The sequence below is a fragment of the Vombatus ursinus genome, unplaced genomic scaffold, assembly GCF_900497805.2.
Source record: "Vombatus ursinus unplaced genomic scaffold, bare-nosed wombat genome assembly UNPS02005659.1, whole genome shotgun sequence".
Taxonomy (NCBI): Eukaryota; Metazoa; Chordata; class Mammalia; order Diprotodontia; family Vombatidae; genus Vombatus; species Vombatus ursinus.
This window is the reverse complement of record NW_020945437.1, coordinates 8,410,009-8,434,491: the sequence shown is the minus strand read 5'-3', so window position 1 is coordinate 8,434,491 and position 24,483 is coordinate 8,410,009. Positions and strand designations below refer to the sequence as shown.

At 33.7% G+C, this 24,483-nt stretch overlaps 1 protein-coding gene across 1 annotated transcript in view; it reads left to right on the top strand.

The window, feature by feature from the left end:
- Positions 1-24,144, top strand: part of EED (embryonic ectoderm development) — a 33,196-nt gene extending 9,052 nt beyond the window's left edge. Inside the window, exons 4-12 of the mRNA XM_027848340.1 lie at positions 2,305-2,370; positions 11,724-11,849; positions 12,420-12,501; positions 14,714-14,805; positions 19,059-19,192; positions 21,316-21,421; positions 22,474-22,632; positions 23,292-23,365; positions 23,787-24,144. Of these exons, the coding sequence (XP_027704141.1) occupies positions 2,305-2,370; positions 11,724-11,849; positions 12,420-12,501; positions 14,714-14,805; positions 19,059-19,192; positions 21,316-21,421; positions 22,474-22,632; positions 23,292-23,365; positions 23,787-23,913 (966 nt within the window). The 3' untranslated portion in view covers positions 23,914-24,144. The remainder of the gene's footprint in view (positions 1-2,304; positions 2,371-11,723; positions 11,850-12,419; positions 12,502-14,713; positions 14,806-19,058; positions 19,193-21,315; positions 21,422-22,473; positions 22,633-23,291; positions 23,366-23,786) is intronic.
- Positions 24,145-24,483: the final 339 nt, after the last annotated feature.

Below are 24,483 nucleotides of genomic sequence, written 5' to 3'. Positions count from 1 at the left end.
AACCATGTTGTTACACTTATTGTTGATCTTAAACTAAGCCAAAGTTTGGACACCTAAGCATTGTTTATTTGTGGGATGGTTGTTAATATGAATGGATAGAGTAGGGCAGAAGCCCATCCACTGTCTTCCAGGAAGTCTTTGACTTTAATCACCATCTTCATCCAATCATCTCACTTTGGTGAAGCATTATTTCCTTGGCATTACCCTGTGGAGTAGATAGCCTATTAAAATGTGGATCCTTAAGCCTAAAACCCTTATCTGCTGACAGTTTAAGTAATCAATTAACACCTTGGGAAAGATAGTTTAACTGGATTGGGAACTGTGATAGTGCTTTGGGCTTTTTTGAAGATTTCTGGACTGGTGCTCTGTATCAGGAGGTAGAAAGGGAATTAACGAAGGATTTCGAAGGACAGCAAAGACAAACCTGATCAGCTTCACTATTTTATCTGCAGCCTTAGCACTTTTACCACTAAAAAATCATCTGTGGCTCAAGTGCCATAGATGTTGCAGCTTGAAGCTAAACTGTTTCAAATTGTGGGCTCTTGAGCTCCCAGAATTTAAGAATTGTCACCAATTTTTCAAGTGGAAACTTGAAATTCACCAGTGTTGTTCCTTTGATGTCACTTTTAGCATCCCCTAAGGTGCTTCAATAGAGAAATTAGAAGGTTGCCAAAAAGTTTCATTTCCTTTTTTTTTAAGTGAAAACTTCAAAGTAGATAAGAATAAAATCTCTTGTGTACAGTTCTTGCTTCTTTCCTTATAGTTTTCTATAAAGTGAAATTTGCATAAGGTAGATGCTTCTTGGTTCTTACAAAGCATCTTGCAGTGCTAAAAAGTACTTTAGCACTTGTACTACTAAAAAGACCTTTCACGGCTTTTAAAGGGAATCCTCTGGCATGGATACTGAGGCTTCGTTATACTTGTTCTACTCTCTTCCTGCTTGACATAATTTCAGTTTATATATATTCTCCCAAAATTCACCATTGAAGTTGGTAACATGGTGAAATGCCATTTAAAAATTCTACTTTGCAAATATGATACAAACTTTTTCAATTTCAATTTTTGCCTTTTGTTTCCTAACCTTGAAAAGAATACAGAGAAAATAGTTTCAAGCAAAGAATGAGCCCACTTACTCAGTGGCTTTTGTGGGAAACATAGTCATTAATTACCATAAGGATACTTAAAACATTTTGTGAAATCTAGGATGAATAAAAAAATTACATACCACTGAATCATACAATTTTTTTTTTAAGTTGGACCTTTTTACCTTTTTTTTTTTCTAAATTGATATAGGGGATTCCCTATGAGAAAACTCCCTTTACACACAGCCTAGCAACTACACTGCAATTTATAGTCTTAGAAAGTTGCCTGGTTTACTGAGATAAGTGACTTAGCTAGCATTATAATGTAGCCAGTATGTGTCAGAGTTGAGACTTTAATCCAGTCTTTCTAGGCCAGCTGTCTTTCTACTTCATCATACTGCTTCTTGTACTAATACCAAAATTTAACTTCTAATCATGTCTTTTGCCAGGCATCTTTTTAAGAAATTTTCCTTTTCGAAGCTCAACCTGCAGAGGAATTTAATTCATCAATAATTTATCAAATGGGCTATTCTGTATGTTAGGAAGATATGAAGAAAAAGGTCCTGATCCACTGTCATGGAGCTTGTTGTCGATGATAGGCATTGGTTTAAAATGATCAAAGTTTCTGTTGTTATGTGTTCTAAAATAAAGTGGACAGAATTGTATCTTGACATAACCAAACAGTTATCTCAAAAGGAAGTATTTTTGTATACTTAATGTAGATGTGGTTGACTCATTGAGTTTTAATAAATGGTGATAAATCATATATAGGATCTTTATCAAGTTGTTACATATTTTAAAACTTGAATAATATGGTGCCTTCAGGTTTGCGAAGTGTTTTACATAATTATGTCTTCTGATCCTTTCAATAACCTTTTAAGTTGGGTACTATTAATATCTCCGTTTTGCAGATGAGGAAAGTGAGTTAAAAGAAAGGTAAAGTGACTTTCCCAGGGTCACATAGTAAATATCTGACTTGGGATTTGAATCCAAATTCTTTACTCTGAGGTCACTGTTATATCTACTAGTCCATACATAACACTGTTTATCATATGTATTGTGAAGTGAGACTTTATTATGGTTGACTTAAGACTTCACAGAGGTTCTGTTTTGAAGCAACAATTTTATAGTGTTTCCATGTTTTCTTAAACCTCTTCAAAACCTGCAGAATAAACTTCCATGCTTATCAACATTAAATACACTATTCATTTTGTTTTATCAGGTTACACTATATGAATGTCACTCACAAGGAGAAATCCGGTTATTGCAGTCTTATGTGGATGCTGATGTATCCTTCTCTAAAGTACATCTTTTTTTTTTTTTTTTTTTTTTTTTTTGTGGACATGTGAATTGACTTGAGATAAGGACATCACTCCTGGAAACAAATGCTTTTAAGTTCATTATTCCCCTAAAATTTGCATTATCTTCATTAATTTCTACTTGTGGTATTCCTTCTTCCATAACTTTGCTGTTCCCTATATTAGATTCATAACATAACTGACATTAGTATAGTGTTTTAAAGTTTGCAGAGCATTTTACAAACATATCATTTGTTCTTTCTAACAATACTGTGAGGTAGGTATTAAAGTATTACTACTATCATCACCTGTATTTTACAGATGAGGAAATAGCATCAGAGAGGTTGTGACTTTGCTATTGTACAGCTAGTAAATGTCAGAGGCAGGAATTCTACCTTAAGAGTTTTAATTTCTGATCTATATTTGTTCCTAGTTATTTCTTCTATGAATTTCTTTTTTCTTTTGATCCTTTCTGGAGTTTCTTACTCTTCTCTCTTGGGGAGTCCACAGGATTCTGGATTTCATCAAGCATTAGGTCATTTAACTTTCATGTGAATTTGTTGAGAGCTTTGTAATCTCTTTAAGGATTTAGTATTCATCCTCCCTTCTGGTTTTTTGATCCTCTCAGTTGATTTATCTGCTTGTGTTCTGAACTTCTATTGAGATTTTTTTCCTCCTAAAGTCTTCAGTGTTTTAGCGTTTTTATACATTGACTGGTTAACTAGTTTCTGACTTATCTCAGTTTGCTGGTGGGCACACCCATCTATTCCCCAGGCTTCCCATATTGAAGAATATAGAGTTCACTAGTCTGGGTCCCTATTTGGAATTCTTTTTGGTACTAAGGTCCTTCTGACACAGTCCCCATTCCTTTGGACCTAGAACAGCCACACACACACCTCTTCCCCCTCCCCTAAGCCCTCCCTTTACTCTCCTTTATTACTTGTGCCTAGGCTGAGTCATCATCTTGTGCCTCTTTGCAGGGTGGGGTAGGTTTTTCAAGCAGAGTCTCTGAAGTCTTGGTAGTCTCTAACCTAGGCCAGGCCCCAATCAGAAGACTGCACTGTTTTCAGGCCTTTTTCACCTCACGTGATTGTTCAGAGTCTGTGGCCTTGGGAAGGAGTGTTTTGACAGTATCTGCAGGGGGTGGGAGTGGAAATCCCAAGATGGACCCAAGCTGGAGTCCACTTAGTGTCCCTGCCAGAAAAGTATGTTGGCTAGTGGCTAAAGTGCTTAAAGTTAGCATTTTAAGGATTAAACTTCCCTAGTGTTCATTGAAAAAGATTTTACCTTATTGGGCTTCTTATTGTAGATTCAGTTGTAATTGCTCTACCTCTGGATCATAAACCTTTTTTTCTTTCTTTATAAGAGTTCGAGTTTTAAAGGAGCCTGTGAAAAGTGACTAATTTGTTATCTTACTGGTTATGTGTCATGATACTCAATATTTGTATATATTTATGTTCCATATATTTTATATTTACTTACATATTGCTTTTCCCAATAGCCATCAGCTCCTTATAGGTAGGACCTGTTCTGTTTTTGTCTTTGTCTCCTCAGTACTTTAGCTGGGTGCCTGAGGCATAATAAAAGTTTAATAAATGCTTGATTGATTGAAATGGTCAATAATGATACTGTGAAGATTGGATCCAGGAGGCTTTGAAAAGATCTCTGTCTTTCCCAACCTTATTAAATAATCTAGAACGTTAATAATTCATGATGAAGTATTTAAATATCATCCTAGACTCTTTAGTGAGGTATACAATGGCCATCTGTAACTTAGCTCTGCTTGCTTGGTCTAACCTTATATCCCTTTAACTACCAACATAAACCCTCAGGTGGTCTCCGGATTACTGAACAATAACCTTATTTATTCCTGTCTCTGTTCTGGAGGCAGTATGATCCAGTGGAAAAAATGCTGAATTTGGAGTCACAGGACCTCAATTTAAATCCATCCTCTGACACCTATTGCTAATTTCCAAGGGTCATATTGCAGATATGACCCTTGGGCAAGTTACTTAACCTCTCTGGGCTTCACTTTCCTCAGCTGTAAAGTCAAGGATTTGGACTAAGTGACCTCTTCTAAAATCCTTTCCAGTATTAGATCTACGATCCTATGAGCTGTTGCTCATATTATTCCCTTTCCCTAGAATAATCTCCTTATTCCTTTCTGACTCCTAAATCTTGTGCATTTGTCTACTTCAAGTTGCTCTCACGTAAGCAAATAACAATTATTTGGGTTTAGCCATCATATTCAGCTCTTCTGTCTTCTTTGTCTACATTCCCTACAACTTTTATAAAGAAGGTATTACATAGTCTAGCCTCTTAAAGGAACAGGCTGCCTCTTGAAATAGTGACTGAAAGTATCCAAAGGATGAAGACCTCTAGGTATGTGTTCATGTAAAAGATTGCTGCATAGGAATGTGGATCATAGCCTTAGAATTGAATAGTGATAGGTAGATGACTAAGTCTCCAGAAGAATTTAATTGAATCCAGAAGAATCAATTGAAGTATTAGTTGAAAATCATATTCAGTTCTACAGATATTAAGTACCTCCTATGTACTAGTCACTGGGCTCACAAAGGTGAGAAGTACTACGCTCTTTGTTTTCAAGTTTATATTTATCTTAAAGGCAGTGTGATACTAAAAGTGAGAGGATGAGCAGGGGAGTGACATGGTCAGACTGACTTAGGAACATTATTTTTGCAATTTGTGTGCTTGAGAGAATGGAAAGAGGAAAAACTGGAGGCAGGATGGGGAAAGAGATAATGAAGAAATAATAGTATTAAGTTTTTCTTTCGCCTTGTTACTTAATTTTAATTTGGTCTGTTGTTTAGTTCCTTGAAATGTGAGGACTCAACCAGCGAGTTCATTAATATAGTTAACATTGGTGTGAAAAAACTGCCATAGGTACAGTTCTGTATTAAGATAGATAATGCATGATTTATTGAATAGTGATGATTGCCTTGATGTTTTAACAATTCTTAAAGCTGTAGAACATTAGCAGATGTGTCTGTGCTTAATCACTCTAAAGCAGAGATTCTTGGTATAGTCCAGGTACCTCTTGTGGTCCCTTAGAGTCTTTCAGGGGGTCCCCAAGGTGAAAATTATTTTCATAATAATATGAAAGTGTTTTAATTTCTAATATAAAAACCTGTAGGTATACTGTACATAAACCCTTCTTTGGGGATTTCTCAATTTTCAAGAGTGTAATGTAGTCCTGAGACCAAAAAGTTTGAGAACCACCACTCTACTAACAAATTTGCTATTTTCCCACTTAAATGAAATAAAATTTGTGGAAATAGACTGCAGCAAAAGTTTTTGAGACTGAATGAGTAGGTAGAAAAATGATAGATGAGTTTCACTGCAAGCCAATGCAGAGTGATCCCTCTTAGGGAAATGTGATATGCAACTCTGATAGTGGAGTATGAAACATCAATTTCAATCCAGGAAAGGAATCTAGGAATCATTTTTATGCTTTCTTGGAGCTTTTGGCATATTGTACTGTTGCAATGAGAAGGCTTCAAAATGTTGCTTCATCATTGAGAATGTATTAGGAATAAAGTAGAAACATTCCACTCTGTACAAAATCTTGGTTTGTCCACACATCAAATAGGGTGCACGTTTCTGTTTCGTGTGCTTCTGTGCTTTAGTTGAACTAGAGGGGTATTACAGAAGGGAAATTTTATAAATGATTAAGGGAGGGCAACTACTGTATTAAGACAGTCTGAAAATACCAGGATTTTTCACCCTAGAAAGAAGAAAGTTGAGGAATTTGGGTATATGATTGAAATCTAAAACATTGTGAGTAATGTAGACAAAAGTAAATAGGCATTTACTAAATAGTGAGGATTTTAAGGTATTTCTCTTGAAATGTGAAAGAATTAAGTTTAGAATAAAGTAATAACTTCCACTGAAAGGTAAGAAACTTTAAAAAGTCATTACCTCCAAGAAGCTGTATAAGTATGTATGAGCTGAAAGTAGTACCAGGTTAAAAAAAAATTATATGTATAAAGGACCAAAAACTCTTTAACAGATTATTAAGGAAATGAAATATATATCAAGGAATGCATCTCTAGCCCTTCCTTAAGAAAGTCCATTTTTAATATCAGAAACAGAATACTGGGCTGGATTGCTTCTGGATTGTGCACAGCCTGTTAAGTTTTTAATGTTTTCATTGATGGCATCTGTATGCCCTGAATGCGTAAAGACATTATTACATTAATAATTTTAGCTTTCTTCACAATGTGAATCACTATATATTTCCATTAGTTATAGTGACCAGCATTCCTTGTTCATTTTAAGGTGATTTTTCTTTTTCTTTTTTTTAATCTAATCACATGTTTTTAACATTCTTTTTAAAAAAATTTTGACTTCCACATTCTCTCCCTCATTGAGGGACAAGCAATTCTATCTAGATTATACATTTGCAGTCATACAAAATGTATTTCCTTATTAGTTATGTGAAAGAAAACAGATTCTCCCACCCCCACCCCACCCCCTTTTTTTTTAAGTATTCTACGATCTGCATTCAGACTCCATCAATTCTTTCTCTGGAAGTGGAAAACAATTTTCATTGTTGAGTTTTAAGTTGACTTTTCAATGTGGTTTGTTTGATGCTTTGTTAATCTACCCTTTGTGTAGATAATACTATAGCCCTTGAAAATGCAAAATTATTTATTTTAAAGATACAGTATTCATAGAATTCTCCCATTTACTTTTATTTTTTTATTATTCAAAAACCGGTTAATTACTGCCTTGTTTTGACATTTTCTTAAGTACCCAAATATTCATTATTCAAATGGACCTTTGCTTTCATCAATGTGGAGATTAATAATTCAGATTGAAGCCCATCCATCCTTGTCCATCCTATATGTATCTCTAGTCCGTGTTTCTATAAGTTTGCCATAAGAGTACCATGCAATGTGACCCAGACTTTTCTTGCTTACTTCTGACACCTTGAGGATACCAGTGGAATGTACAGATTATCCACTGGTTCTTCCTTGTTCTCATCATTTCACCAGCGTGTTCAACTTTATAGATCAGTTCCTTGGTAATATCCTTTACTCTCATTTTTGAAGTTTCTTATTTGTTATATATTTTTGCAGCCTGCAAACACCAGCCATGTACCTTTTTTTTGCCTTCTGTTTGATATTTATCCTTAATACTTTGGAAACAGTAGTGTTCTGTGATTTAAAGCAATACATCAATACTGGTAGAATATTAGGACTTTGTTTCTGGGAGAAGCTTAGAAGCCCTCAAGAGGGAATATTGCAATTCCTCAAGACAATCTGTCCTGCTCATCTGCTTTTTAATTCTGGGTCCAACTCATAGTCCATTTGTACTGTTTATTCAGGAGATGCATACTGATGGTGATCCATGCAATTGTATGTCATAATCTGGATTGTAGACTTTTCTAAGTTCCTTTGGGCTTTCCTGCATCAGTGGTTAAGTTAAACTCCTTTGAGTCATTATGGATTTCTTTGAGAATATTCTGCAGTGTGCTAGAGCGTGATCACTCAACCAACAAGCATTTATTAAGCATTTACTATATGGTAGGCACTATGCTAAGTGCTAGAAATATTTTTTAAAAAGTAAAAACATTCTCTGCCTTCAAGGAGCTTACATTCTAATGTGGGAGACAACATAGATACAAATCAGTACACACAGGATAAATAAAAAATAAATGGAAGAGAAGGTAGCCCTAGGGGAACACAACTAGTTAGCTGTCATCACAAACATCTGGAGCATCCGGAGAGCCTTACTATCATTCACAGAGACTCCTTTACCTTCCATTCAGTGCTAGATTTCCACCATGGCAGTGGTTAAAACCTTCAGTTGACCATATGTTGATCTGTTTTATGTCTTGCCTGACTTTAATAATCAAAAGTTCTTCAAATGAGGTTATCAGTGAAAGAGGTTGCTATTTAATGGCACAGAGTAAATGATTATTAAATGCTTGCTGATAGAGTGTTGATTATGCAACTTTTTTTTAAATCTTGTTCCCTTCATTGTGGTAATTTAAAAAAAAATTATATGATTCTGTTATTCCAGAAGCATATCCATTTGTTTGTTGGACAAGGTTCTGACATTTTGAGTGCCACCAGCAAAGTGATTGTTTATGGATGGTCTCAGAACTATGATGCTTAGCACCTTCTCTCTTCTTCCACTTCCATCATTGCTGCAGAAATAGAATGAAATTTCATGGAACTAAGGATCATTTTGTGTTTTCCTTTGTTTCATAGGCTGCCGTAGCTAAAAAATTAACTCTCAAGTGGCTGCCTACTTGAGATGAGCTTCCCTGTACTTGACTAGAATGTTCCTCAGAAACAAGTTCAGTCTGCTGTTGGCCCATTACTCAAAGCATTTGCAACATAATAAGACTGGAGTCATAGGAGTCATAGTAGGACTTTGTGAAAGATTTTTTTCCCTTGAATATCAATATTAAAAACAATTTGTAGGGGCAGCTAGGTGGCGCAGTGAATAGAGCTCTGGCCTTGGAGTCAGGAGGACCTGAGTTCAAATCCAACCTCAGACACTTAACTAGCTGTGTGACCCTGGGCAAGTCACTTAACCCCAATTGCCTCAGTTAAAAAAAAAAACCAATTTATTTTGGAAAGGTAACTTTCTTATTACGCCTAAATACTGGATTATTTTTAAAAATAATGATAGTTATAATAGTCTCAATATCCTGTTACCTTGGAACTTTTTAGAATGAGGATAATGTTCTTTTATTTTTCTCTCTTTTTTTTTAATATAAAATACACATAATTGATTGAAATTCTATTCTATCAACCCACTATATTTGAGGAAAGTCATTGCAACATGAACTGAAGGTATTTGCATCAATTTAGCAATGCTTTAACCACTTGTTGATTATAGTATCAAAATAGTATCTCAGGCTATCAGAAGATTCATTGATTTGTAGCAAAATAAAGGGTAAGAGTTGGAAACTCTTCTGTTGCACAATGAGCTTTTTTCTGAGTTGTTCATTATTACTCTCAAAAGCATCCTAGAAATCAAGTCCTTAAAAAGTTGTCGGCTTCTTCTTTCAGAGTGGCAGGAAGATGAGCAGCAACAGCACGAAGTGGTAGAGCAGGAAGAGCCACAGGTTGAACCATTCAGAGTGTTTGGGGAGCTCCCCTTGCTGGTGCTGGGGATCCTCACTCCTTGGGCAGGAGCCTCTGCCCAGAGCCACCCATTGCCTCCATTGCAGCTGCCCATTGCTCTGCTTCTTATGTACCTTCTATATTCTTAGTGTATGGGAATCTGTACATTAATAATCCAGTGGGGCAGCTAGGTAGTGCAGTGGATAGAGCACCAGCCCTGGTGTCAGGAGGACCTGAGTTCAAATCTGGCCTCAGACACTTGACATTACTAGCTGTGTGACTCTGGGCAAGTCACTTAACTCCATTGCCTAGCGCCCTCCCCCCTCCAAAAAAAAAATCTAGTTTCCTCAGAAAGAAACTATATATATATTGAACCAGATAGCTGCATGGGTTCATTCTATGATTTTTTGTATCATATTGTGAAAAGTTTGCATAATTTCTCAGATTTGTGTTTAGTATTGTTAACATCTATATTTATATTGTAATTCTGATCTCAGCGATTTTTATCAAATGAGCCCTTTCCCTAATAAGTAAGACCATGCAACTGTGTTTATTTGCTACTATGTGTTGTGTATCTGATTTTTTCTGAAGATTGACCTGTTTTTTAACCAATATCAAGTAGTTTGGATGATTACTGCTTGGTAGTACAATTTGAGATCTCGTACTGCTTACAAATGTGTTACGATCTTCATACTTAATTCAATAAAATCCTTTTTCTAAAATCAGTATAAAATCCCAGAATTTGGGTTTGAAGGGACTTCAGGGGCTATCCAGTCCAACCCTTTGATTAAGGTAATCTCCACAATAACATAGCTTACAAATGGTTGTCAGCCTATGCATAAAGACCTTGAAGGAAGAGGAACCTGCCATCTTTTGAGTTAGTCTATCCTACGTTTGGACAGCTTTTGTTGACAAAGTTTTACCTTATATCAAGCCTAACTTTTTCTCTTTGCAATTTCTATTTTTTACTTCTGGGGCCACATTGAACAAGTCTTCCCTTCAATTACTTTAAAGATAGTTATTACATACTCCCTGAGCTTTTCTCCAGGATAAACATGTCCAAGTCCTTCAACCGATATGCTAAGTGTGGACTTTAGTATATAAAGATACCCCTATTGATCCGTGGGGTCATGGATGGGAACATACAAGCATAGCTATAGAGTTGATAGGGACCTTAGAGGTCCTCAGGTTGCAACCAATTTAGCTAATTGTATGTGTCATCGATAGGCCACACTAAGGATCAATCTTGGTACCATATTTCTAGTTTGACAAGTTTGTGATCTTAAGAAGTCTTACTTTAAAGACAAAAAATCTTTGGCTTTATAAGGGGGGGTGTGATCTCATAAATACCTAACATTTTAAAAAATTCAAGTTGTATTCTGGCTTTGAGGTTTATCTAGGTGAGTATTCTGAGACTGAGACTGCATGTTTAATTTAAGTTTATAGCTTAGATTTAGATTGGAAGAAACTGTAAGAGTTCATTCAGTCCTCCATTTTACAGATAAAGAAACAGACCAAGAGAGATCAAAATAACTTGTTCAAGATACCAGGAAATAAAATGCCAGGAAATAAATGAGACCATATAAGCAACCCAGTGAGGTTGGAAATCTCATATCTCTCTACTACAGTTATTGAAACCTCTCTTCTGACTTCAGCATTTTGTAATTAAGTGATTCTCAGCCATATCTGTAATTCAGATTCTTATTATACTGAAGAATAAGAACTTTGGGGTGATCAGATTCTTATTTAGTTTGAAGCAGGATGACAAAGGGAAAATTTATGTCTGCATTGTTAATGACTAAAACATAGGAGGAGAATTAGATTTTCACTCAGAATTGTATTTTAGTGTACGTAAACCACTTCCCAAACCTTAAAGCACTACGAATGTTAGCTGTTACTAATTATTATTACAAAGTTGACCACAAATAGTTAGACAACATCAGCATCTTTTGTAACTAAAGTGAAATAGGAAGTTAGTTGGAAAATAAAACATTGTGCTTTTTTTGTTGGTTGATTTAGAATTTGTTGATCCATTGTTACTTTTAGACCCTACTCTGGCTGAGGATAGGAGGTAAAAGTTCACCACTTGTCAGAGGCACTGGTAAAACTATGGCAATTTCAGTATATTTGAAGCAGATCATAAAATGTTAAATACAATGCATCTTTCAAAGATAACGAAATGACTATGTTTAGAAGTTGTGTTTTTAAAATTTGTGTTCCTTAACAGTACTTTTTCTTAGGCTGATGAAAACTTTTATACTTGTGCTTGGACTTATGATAGCAATACAAGCCATCCTCTCTTAGCTGTGGCTGGATCTAGAGGCATAATTAGGATAATTAATCCCATCACAATGCAGTGCATAAAGGTAAGTTGAATGTTAAAACCATAGATTTACTTTCTTTGAATGTATATCATTGGAGCTTTGTCACACAGTTTGTAGCTAGTGAAATTTTGAATTTTGGCATTAGGTAAAATGATTATATTTTCCTAAAAATTCATTAGACTAAGGTAATTTAAAACTGCATTTAGAAAACATTCTTAAAGTGGATTTCTGTATTCTTAAAGGTATGTTTTGTGTTGTACATGTTTATCCAGTTATAGAAAAATACATGAGATTCCCATTTTTTTAGTCTCATATTTTTGTCATGTCTAGAAAAAGTGTACTAAAGAAAAGGAAGGAGGAAAGTAGGGGTTTCTTTTGTTTGTTTTTTGTGTTTTTGTAATTTCTCTCTGTCTGCCCTCCCAGATTTTTTTTATTCTGTTTGTGTTGTTCTCAGTTTTAAATGCTTGGACATAGATTTAGAAAGGATCACATTTAGGCAGAAAGATGTGTTAATGCACAAGTCACTTGAGATGAAAGTGATTTCCATTTCTGTGAGATGAGAAAAATACTTGTCTTAGGGACGTGAACTTTTATCTTTAAATTTTATTTTAGCACTATGTTGGCCATGGAAATGCTATTAATGAACTGAAATTTCATCCAAGAGATCCAAATCTTCTCCTCTCAGTAAGCAAAGGTAAGACAAGCAACTCTTTCTTTTGACCTACTTATTTGTGAATGAATTATGTTCCTTCCTTTTAATTAGGAGTTGACCAAGAATTGTTCTAGAAAGTTATACCAAAAAAATCTTAGAAATTTTATAGCAGTAAGGAATAAAAACATAAACCTAGATGAAGTGTCAGATTAAAAGTAAGTTCTGAAAATAAGACATTTACTTGTGGCATTTTACTGAAGTAAATGAAGCTAATGGTGCTAGGGGATTCAATATAATATAGTTGATAAGAGAAGATCAATATTGTGAAAATTCTAAAAGGCATCAAATTTTTCTGCAATTGAGTTGTTATTTGGAAGTTTTAATAATTTGAAGTATGTTGTTAGTGGCATGTTATATATATAGACATATTTTAAAAATATGTTTTACAAACCAGCATACCAAAGGTTCTTTTAACTCTTTAAATTCATATATAGGGTAAATCTGTATACTGTGATATGATTAATATTACCTGACTAATTTACATTTATGAAAATATTTATTTACCAAACCACTAAAATAGTGTGATCTTATTTTGCAAAAAAGTTGATTTACACAAGTTTTTCTATAAAGTGTCATTATACAGTGCACAGTTCTAGCACTCTGTGTGCTTTCAAGGTGTATGCCTTCCCTTCCATTGATCCATATCTCTTCTCCTAAATCTGAACCCACTCAGACTCACTTTGGGTTCATAGAAATGGGTGATGAATAACTTTTGCTTCCCTAAGACAACTGAGTCACTCATGCTCATAGGGTCTGTGCTCATATGTATTTTCATCCCACTTTTCTGTGGCCATGGTCTAATGTATGTAGTGTTTTCATAGACCCATTCCCCAATTGTGCTACAGATTAAAAAGAGTTTGTGAAGCAATGTCCTCATGAATTTTAGATGATTCAACTTACAAACAACTTTTTTCAGGAATGTTTTGATGTAAAGTACATATGTATATGAAGCATGCTTGCATGTGTCATGCCTTAGGCCTCCATGACCCTCCAACTCCTAACTGTGCCACATGTCACCACCTCTGAGAAGTAAGAGGAGTAGAAATACTTTTTTTCATCACCTCCCCTCTTGGCAGTGGTGAGTGGAACAGGCAAGAGTGCCAGGGCTCAAATGCACTTCTGTATGTCACGCAAGCCATGTTTTAATTAACTTGTTTTAATTAGCACAACTTTTCAGCCCAGCTTTTTATTCATTTGTATATCTAAAAGTGAAGAAAATATTTATCAAAGTAAACTTGCAAAGTGAGTTGAAATTGGCTAGAATATTTTAAAAGCTTGCCATTAATGTTATTTTGAAGTCCTCTGTTTTAAAAAATCTGATATGATACATAAGAGGTTTGACTATTGATACGCATTGTTGAACGTTGTTGCTATTGAAGATATACTTGACATTCCCTGATTGGCTTTTTTTTTTTTAATTCTGATTTAGCGCTTTATTGTACATTTTCTTGCATTCATGTTAAAAGAAAATGAAACATCTGAAGAATTTGAAATAAAAATTTTATGATTTTAGAATATGAAGAGCAGTATATACTACAAAGCTGTGTATGATTGGACCTACTTCCATCATAATTTCAGCTTATTGTAGATTTCTTATAAACTTGATTATTCCCATCTGTTTCTTAGCATAAGCATAACAGTGTGAAGAAGAATGTCTAATGACAAGCAGTATAATATATTTTTTAGTATTTCCTAATAAAATGTCTAAACATGAGTTCTCCTAACATAGCAAAGACACTATTTTATTTTTGAAAAAAAAATTCTTATGAGCTATAAGCATTAAAAATATCATAACTCAAAAATATGATTGTATCTTCATTTTTCACCTTGTACCTCAAAACAATTGAGCTGATAAGTAACTTTCTTTAAAAATAAACTTTGGGCTGAATAAGTAAGCATTATAAATTGGTCTCATAATGGAGTTCATTCAGATTCATCAGGATTTAAGATGACATTGATGAAAAGAGATTAAAAAGGAGTATTATTCTATAAAATTGTGAAGAAGTTTTTTGAGCCTACAATCTTCATTCCCATTCTTCAAGTCTTTAGCTGTACAAAGAAAGCCTACTGCAAAATATAAATCATTTTGATAATTACTTTTAAGATTTTCTTGCCTGTCATTAGGTACAAAAGGTTTGAAAGGACAGAACTATAAATGATAAAGGTTAATCTTAATTATTTGCATTTATACTAGATCATGCTTTGAGACTGTGGAACATCCAGACAGACACACTGGTTGCAATATTTGGAGGTGTAGAAGGGCACAGAGATGAAGTTTTAAGTGCTGTAAGTAGAAAGCCACAGAGCAGTGATTTATTTGCGACTTCAAGATTTATTTGTGAATAATTACCACTGATAGCTTTTCTTACAAGAAAGCATATGGTTTCTATGGTATAGCCTTTCAGGCTTATCCATAATATATACTTTAATCTTGTTGGTTGAATGAAGCAAATAATTGTAGTATTTCTTCTTCATTTGCATTAAAATAAATCTTGAAAGAATAGTGAAAGAAAGCAAAAAAAAATAGTTTTACCTAATGAATCTTATTCATTTTTATCTTCTGTGAGGTTATAGAATGGACCTAATGGATGGAGAATGACTTTTGAGTCCACAAGAACTCAGTTTATTTCCTGCTTCTGCCACATACTGGCTGTGTAACCCTGGGCAAACCACTTAACTTCTCACTGCCCCCAGGCAGCTCCTTAATACTGTCAGTTGCACAGCAGGTGTCAATGTGGATTGATGAAGTTTCTTCAGAGAGAATTCCCTGAACCAATGAAATCACAAGTCTGGTACCTTAAAAAATTGTATTTTAAATACATTTAGAAAACATCATATTTGCCATTATAGTTCATGTTGCAAAGAGATAACTGTTTTCAGCTCTTCTGTGTGAATTAATGTGTCTCTGTGAGACTAGGGATATAGTAACTTTCAATCTCTTCAGAGCACATATGCTGCTATTCTCTGTTTGCTATAAAATATTTTAAACAGTTTTCAATTAAAAAAAAAAACTTGTTTCATATATTGTTATTTTTAACTTAGTTTTGGTCTCTTTGTGGCATAATTCTTGTAGTAATTAAAAAGTTGTCCCATCTAATGCTTATGTGAGAAACAACTGGATTTTGGAGAGTGTAGGACACACCAGGCACACAATAAATAGCCCTAATTCAGGTTTATAACTCAGGGACACTCAGCTACAAGTGTCGTAGAATACAAATGCATGTAGTCATATGAGATTTTTTTGGAGGTTGCAACAGAACCATGGAGTGGTCTCAGCATGGAAGAACCCAAGTTATCACCCTGTATCATGAGTCATAACTTTAGAGCTACAGAAAAATGCCTTGTTGATGTTGGTTTTCCTAAGTAAAATGTTTAGAAACAAAGCAGCCAGGCTTGTGAATTAAAGTTTTAGTTCTTAGATTACAATCGCCTGTGGCTCATCTCATAGGATTGATTCTTTAGTGTGGGTTATGAAATTATTCTTCTCAGAAGGAATGCTCTGCTTTGTTTTTCTGAGCATTAAAGTATCTTGTTTTAAGTACTGTGAGATTTCTACAAACTTTATCCAATTAAGAATTCTTCTACTCTGTAATTTCAAGGAAGTAGCACTCTTTGAAGAAATAATTATTTGATAGCAAGAGAAACTTCATTTTTCAAGATGCTTTAAACAGACTTTCTGAAGTATCAGGATTATTAAAAATTAGTTTTGGCATTGGTTATTCTATTGTGATATGCTGAAATTGTAGACTGCAGCCTGGGAGCGATGGTGACAGCTTCAGACAGATAGCCTAGCTTCATAGGCATTTTGGGTAGGTAATAAGATATCTTTAGAATTTTTCTTTATTGTACTTTTAACTTACATGTTTTGACATGCTTCTTTCACCTCTGCAACTAGTATATCAAGTCAATGAACTTGTATTTCTGTAATTTACATCAGAAAACATGACCCTGTTGAATTTCGGGTTGTTTGAGGTCCTATTTACAGCTTTTTAAGAATGTAGCACTTAAAAAAGTAAGTTGTTACGGTTTTTCTTTTGTTGTTATGGTTTATCAACTTAGTCTGTATGTTGAAACTTAGTCACCTTACTTGATATTTTGAAAATTAACAATGTTGTGTGATTAAATGAATGGGATAGAAGGAAATTGATGCAGAATTCTCAAATCTTGAACTCCTAAATTGGTTGGTTTTGAACTGAGTTAAGAGGCAGGATTAACCCAGAGATTATTTCTGAAATTAGTGGTTTGTCAATATGTTTGCAGTAGTCTCATATAAAATGGATATGAAATTGTATTTATTTTTTAACCAGTGACTTCCCTTTTTTTAAAATGTATCTTATTAATAGAAAATTGTTTTTGGTTAGGAAATTATTCTGAATTGAAGTTCTTGTTAAACACATTATTTGGAAGACCTATTTTTAGTATCTTTAAGGCTAGCATTTAGCATTGATTTTTGGTTATTGTTTTGACCCTTTGGTGCTGCTACCTGTTCATGAATCTTTTGCAGGCAATGCTGTTTCTGTACCAGTGTACAGTCATTAATGGCATGCTAAGTTATGTTGATTTCAGATGCCTTGTCTGGGAAAAAAAAAAAAGCAAACCTTTAACCACAAGCATATGATAATTTCCCCCAATTATCTCAGCAGTAAACTTAGTAGGGTAAAGGTATGAGCTCATAGCAGATTGCTTGAAATAAGTTACTTACGGACCCATTTCTCATGAATATAGTTTTGTGGTCATTTGACATCTCTTTAGCATCTCCATCCATCAGGGTGAGAAAAGAAAGCAAATAGTTGAGTCATATCAGTCATTTTGGTTATTTCATAACTTTAAGAGTATTTAATAGGGAAGAAAATGGAAGATTCCAGGTTTAAAGGGTTTTTTAAAATTTATTTTGGATTTTCTGTGTCTCATTTGTACCTTCTTTCTTGCTGTTCATAGTTAAGCATTGACCTGTCTCTTTAAGTCTCATTATAGCACACAGAAATGAATGAAAATTCATTTTTTACTTCCATCTGTAAAAGATGCTTGTCACATGAGAAAAGGTTTTGGTTTAACATTTAGTTCAAAATTAAGGAAAGAGACTTTGGTGAATATTGAAGTGCTGATCACAAAGAATTAGCCTGCTTTTCATCAAGAGCAACTCATGAAACACTAACATTATTTCCTTTCTAAATTGTTCCGGGAAGAGCTATAGATAAGACTTACCTAGACTTTAGCAAAGGATGATAAAGTCCTTTATGTTGTTCTCCTATCATGAAAAGATAGAAATATGTGAGCTAGATGATTATGCAAGTAAGTAGATTTGGAAATAGGCAAGTGACTGGACTTGGCAAGTTTATGGTTTGAGTAAAATCAGAAGGATGTCTTATGTCCCAAAGATCAATGTCTGATTTTATTCTCTTTGACATTTTATTAATGACTTGGTTAGCAGAAATGGCATACTTATCATATTTGCAGGTGACAAATAGCTAGAAGTGATAAGACATCAGAAGCAATTGTCCTTGAAAATATACTCCTAGCTGCTAAAGGCAGCTAAGTGTTGCAGTTGATAAACTGCTAGGCCTGGTGTCAGGAGGACCCAAGTTCAAATTGGGCCTGACACTTAAGCAGCAGTGTGATCTTATCACTTAACCTGTCTTCCTCAGTTTCCTCAACTATAAAATGGGGATAATAATAGCACCTATCTCCAAGGGTTGTTGTGAGGATCAAATGAGGTAATTTTTGTAATGGGATTAGCATAGTGCCTAGTATAGTAGGTGCTTAATAAGTGTTTGCTTCCTGGATACCATTGTTGTATTTCCAAAACATTTTGACAGATTAAAATGCCTTGAATGTAACCAATGAAGTTTAAAGTGATAAGTGTAAAAGTTTACATTTGGTTGAAAAGGAATGGTTTTTAAGTCCAAGATGTAGAAAGGCAGCAGTTTATTTAAAAAAGATACAGTGGGTTTTGGAGGACTGCAAACTCACAAAGAGTCATTAGTGTGATTTCATAATCACTAAAGCTAATGGTATCATGATGACTGCATTAAGAGAGGAATAGCTGCCAGGAATCGAGGAGAAATGCTGCTGAACTTACTTGATATGACTGCATCTGAGGTGGAGGAAATGCATAAGAGTCTACACAGGCGAACAACCAGAAGGTGAAGGGCTTCAAGTACATGTCATATATGGATCAGTTGAAGCAATAGTTGAATTTTTAATAATTAGCTTGGAGATAAGAAAATGTGGAGAATGGTGACATTACAACTATGTATGAGTATTTGAAGTACTGTTAAGTAGAATAGGAATTGGACTTGATTTGCTTGGCCCCAGAGGACAGAATTTACAAAAAGGTCTATTTAGGCTTCAAGCCCTTACGATACTTGGGCATGTCTGTAACTTGTGACTAAATTGAAAAAAGGCCCCCAAAAATTAGCTGTAGAAATACAATTTGTGTTGCTGTCAATATTATTTTGAATATCATCAGGTAAATTTGGATACATGGCATAACTTAATACCGTGACTTATTTTCTTGATTTAAACTGTTTACTGTATAGGATTATGATCTTCTTGGTGAAAAAATAATGTCCTGTGGAATGGATCATTCTCTCAAACTCTGGAGGATCAATTCAAAAAGAATGATAAATGCAATTAAGGACTCTTATGATTATAACCCAAATAAAACTAACAGGTAACATTTGTGACCTTTATTTAAGAACAAACAAAACTCTTGTCATGCCAAACAAATAACTATAAGTATGGGTGATAGCACTTTCACAAAATAATTTTTAACCCTTCAAAAAATCAGATTTGGAAAGTGATTTTTAAAAATAATTTATTAATGGATTAATTTGCTTGGTCTGGTTTATTTCATGTTTTTTGTCCATTTTCAATTTATTTTGTCAGAATTTATTTTCATTTTTTAAAAAATTTTGTTTACTTTAATTGGATATCATACTCACCTTTCTGTCCTTAGATGTTTTTAATAAAGGATAAAAACCTTCATATTACCATATTTTATTTACTACAAAGAAATAGGAGACAGTAAATGGCAATTCAGAAACTTAAAAGTATTTTCAGTTATATGGTCAATAAAATCTCAAGTTCTGTTCAACAATGGTCTGAGGGGAAATTATTATTTAAACTTTTAATTTTAGCATCTAAAGACTTTAGACACCATGTTGGACACAGTTGTTCAAAATAAGTTTTTCCAGTACTACTTTAAAAATTTTTATTTCCATTATGTCTGCATGCTTAGTGTAAATCATGTGCCATATAAAACATTATTTTTTGAAAAGTCCATGGTTTTTATATTTAGGTCTCAGTGTCTAACAGATATTATTGCTTTATGCCAAATAATCTCCCATTTCATTAAAGATTGGGTCAAATGCAAACAGAAGAGATTCTACAGGAAGTTATATGGGAAAGGGTTGATCATGACCTTTCCTTAATCCTCTTTGTCAAAACTTCTTAATAAGTTATTTTCAGAACCTTAAAAAGGCTGTATGTGACTCTTCCATTATAGCGAGTATATGTCCTTTATATCTGCATTAAATTTTTACATAATGTCTTACTGAGAACTAGAAGTTCTAAAGAACATGCATTTAAATTCTCTTTGATTGTTGAGTCACCTAGTGTGGGCCTCTCAATTCCTAGTGGCCTAAAGAATTACTCTAACTTCACTTAATTCAGAACCAAAGAATGGGGGAATAACTGGCAACATCTGCCTAATTAATTAACCTGGGAATATTATTAACAAATTATATTTCTGGAAGTAAAGGAAAAATTACTTAAATCACTTAAAATTGTGTGCTCATTTTTTAGTTAGGGTCATTTTTCACTGAACACTTAGAGTAAATCCCCAATTTGCTTGCCAAAAAAGCATTTAACTTAATTTTGTCAAATAATATAAAACCAGATCCATTAATCAGATTTTTGTATATGACCACTCTTTGTAAGCACTGTGAGGATAGACTTGGCCTTTAAACTTGATGTGGTGCCAAATCAGAGTTAGAGTTATAGAATCACAAGAGCTAGATGTGACATTGGAAATAATCTCATTTTACAGAAGAAGAAGAAACTAAAACTCTTAGAGGTTAAATGACATGTACAAGTCCACACAGCAGTTAGCAGCAAAAATAATCATTTCTATTGTTTAAACAACCAAAAAACTCCAAGGCCCAACTTTTTTGGTTTAAAAATGTAAGGCAAACTGCATTCCCTTCCATGCTAAAGTTAAAGTCTACCCCTGGTTTGCGTACATTAATCTCCTCTAAAGTGAGAATAATGTAAAAATAACTTTAGGGAATTGGCACTTCATTTATTGTTTCCTAAAATGAAATAAGTTATACCTTTGGATTTTTAATCTCTGACTGAGATTCGTTTATAACAGTTATTGCTCTGAATAAACTACTCAGTCTATTAAAAAAGCTGTGAAACTTAATTTTTAGCTATAACATTTATAATTCTACAGGTTGTCCCAAAAGGTTAGTGCATTTTAAAGCAGTTTAGATTTAAATAGAAGAAAAGAGAATGTGCCATCTTTTAAGTTACTTCTTTCAAATTAGGTTTCAAACATTTTAAGTTGAAAGAAGAAAATAGAGTATAAAAACTGATCATGGAAATGATTAATGAGACAGCTCCTCATCAGTAGAAAGGAGTAAGAGCTCAGCCATTGGAGAATGCCAGAACAAAGAGAAATTAATATTCCTCTTGTGTTTTATTTTTCACACTTTTACATTTCTAAACAGTGAAAATGAATGTGCCACTGCTGTTCTCCTTTTTTGAGTTTTGACATATCCATTCTTCCTGCAGGCCATTTATTTCTCAGAAAGTTCATTTCCCTGACTTTTCAACCAGAGACATACATAGGAATTATGTCGATTGTGTGCGATGGTTAGGAGATCTGATACTTTCCAAGGTATAGTAGTTGTTAAGCTGTATTTCTTTGTGTGTGTTGGGGCTCCTTTTTAGGGAGTTCACCAATTGAATATAATTAGTTTCATTATAAATCTTTACAAATTGCATAACAGTTTCCAAATTATAAATGCCCTTTGTTCCTTTCTTTGTCAGAAAATAGGGAGTTTTTTTAACCAAGGGCAAATACTTGGTTTTGCAAAGAATAATCTTCTATTTTAACTAATCTTGATGGTTGTCAGTGGTGATTAAAAAGTGTTCTGCTGGACATCTTTTATTCTTTTACCTATTTGTCCCAGGTGCCTTGAGATTTTTTTAAGTTTGCAAAATTATTTTAGGAAACATTAGAGCATCGAATTTTAGTTATTCTCAGCCCCTTTGTAGGAGACTTGTTTAGGTGAAAACCTTTCTATTTTAAAATTTCATCTCTTTTAAGTCAAGTCTTAAAAACATGTTGGATTTTTGCAAAGGATCATGGAAAAGGTATGTGGTAGTATAATTGTGGCTATTAATGAATATTAAAATAGAATCAGAAAATATTACTGTTTTTACCGGGAACTCTGAAAGTCTTTCTGAATCCATTCAGTTTATATCTATATCTATATCTATATCTATATCTATCTCTCTCTATATATATCTATTTATATGTATAAATAGATATATATAGATATATATCTATTTATATATATAAACTAGGTATAGTTTATCCCATTAAAAAAATTGGCTTTGGAGAATTATCAGAGGCTTAAAACAGACTATTGTATAGTCATTATCTTGTATTTTATATTAGAAAAACTAGTGTTTTGAAATGTGTCCACAGATGATGTGAGGTATGAGGTATCTTAAATATGGTGAAATTCCAAAATCAACTAATTTCTGTATCCTTCTACTTCAGTCTCTTTTCACAATAGAAGGAATTTCTGCCATGGGTGGGAGGTTGAGCTAGCTTTAAGTTCCCTTCCAATTATAAAATTTTACAGTTCTATAAATTTAGCTAAGGTAATTGGAAAAAACTTGTTTTTAATTTTTTCCTTTTATCATCTTTCTGTATTTCAGTCTTGTGAAAATGCCATTGTGTGCTGGAAACCTGGCAAAATGGAAGATGAGATAGATAAAATTAAACCTAGTGAGTCAAATGTGACTATTCTGGGGCGATTTGACTATAGTCAATGTGATATTTGGTACATGAGGTTTTCAATGGATTTCTGGCAGAAGGTAATACTTTGTTTTTATACTTTTAAAATGATTTATATTTAGAAAATTGTAGTACAGTTTGTATTTTATTGTCCCTCTGGTCTCTTTATCTAGAATATTCATGTGAGTATGTGGACTGATTTCCTTTCTTTACCTACAGAGGATATTTGCTGCTGTCACTGTGGGTTTACATGCCATCTGCAGTGCTTATTATGAGTGAAATTGGCAGTTGGGTATTAAGTTTTGTTCAAATAACCCCTGTTACTAAGCTATTATGTCTAAAGATTAAAGGGTTATTCTTCAGCAATTATTCTTCTGCCCTTTGCCTGGGAAAGTCTTAGAGTTGAGAGGAAATAGAGGAAGAGGTGGTGAGAAACATGTTAGTTGTTTAAACAGAACAGAAGTTTTCTAAGGATTGTTGGCAACAAGTTACCCTGAAATGTCTTTCACTAAGAGTTTGAAAAACTCACTTTGTATAGTTTTTGCTGCCATTCTTTTAACATGAACTATTATCACATGTAATCTAAGTAATGAATTTCAGATTATTCAGAATACAATCACAGGAAGGTGCCGATATTTTTCTTCAGTAGGAAGACTATAAATTGTCTGGTTTTCTACAATTTTCAGTCATGCTTTATATCAAGAAGCTTTTATTTATATATTTCTAAATATTTCTTCAGATGCTTGCATTGGGCAATCAAGTTGGCAAACTTTATGTTTGGGATTTAGAAGTAGAAGACCCTCATAAAGCCAAGTGAGTTTCATACATTTCTCTTCATGTTTCCTATTCCTATCTCCCCAGCAATTTAGGAAGCAGTAAATAGTACAAACCTTTTATGTTTGATGTCCTTAGGTGGACATTATTAAATTGAAGCAATATTGATAGCTTAAATAAATCTATTTTTATTTCTGTTCAACTATGATTACATAAGGATTTTTTAAAAATTTAATTGATAATTTCCCTTAAGTTTTATCAGATGTTAATTTTCAACTGTAAAAGTGATTATGTTACCTTAGAATACAGTGATTTGTCTAACTAAAGTACTTTTTATTTGATTGTGAAGCATTTGTTCAATTTGTAGTTTTATTGTAAAGAAAATAATGGTGATTGCTACTATCAATGTTTTGTGTGCTATTTTAACCTTTAGTCATGGTTTTTGTGTTTTTTCCCACAGATGTACAACACTTACTCATCCAAAATGTGTTGCTGCCATTAGACAAACCAGTTTTAGCAGGGATAGCAGTATTCTTATAGCTGTTTGTGATGACGCTAGCATTTGGCGCTGGGATAGACTTCGATAAATTACTTTTTCTTAATTGAAAGTAGAAAATTTCTTTGTACAATATAATCTTCTACTGTGTCTTGCTAGTAAAGGCACCTAGAGCATCGCTAGCATTTAGAGGTGTGTTGTCTCCTTCAGTGTACAATCAGCCTGAGCTGAACGTAGTGATGTTTACATTGTTTACATTCTTTGTACTGTCTTCCTGCTCAGACTCTATGGCTTTTAATAAAAATTTATTTTTGTAAAGCGCTCTGTATTGAGTCCATTTTCATTTTTCATTGTGTTTAAAAGATACTCCACAGCATTTAACACCATTATACTCTATTTTTTGTGATTATTCTTATTATATACAATAAAAAATAGAGTTTACCTGACCCTTTCATCTTTCAAAATGAATTCTGAACATAATTTTGATCCTAACACTTCAATGATTTAATGATGTGTACTTTATTGAAAGAAAGTATAAGCATAATAGCATATTTTAAATATTGGTTAATTATGACTTGTCAAAAAGAGATTTCTCTTAATATATAAATCATAGGACTAATGGAATATCCGTTACACAAAGACTTGCCAGAATTTTCATATT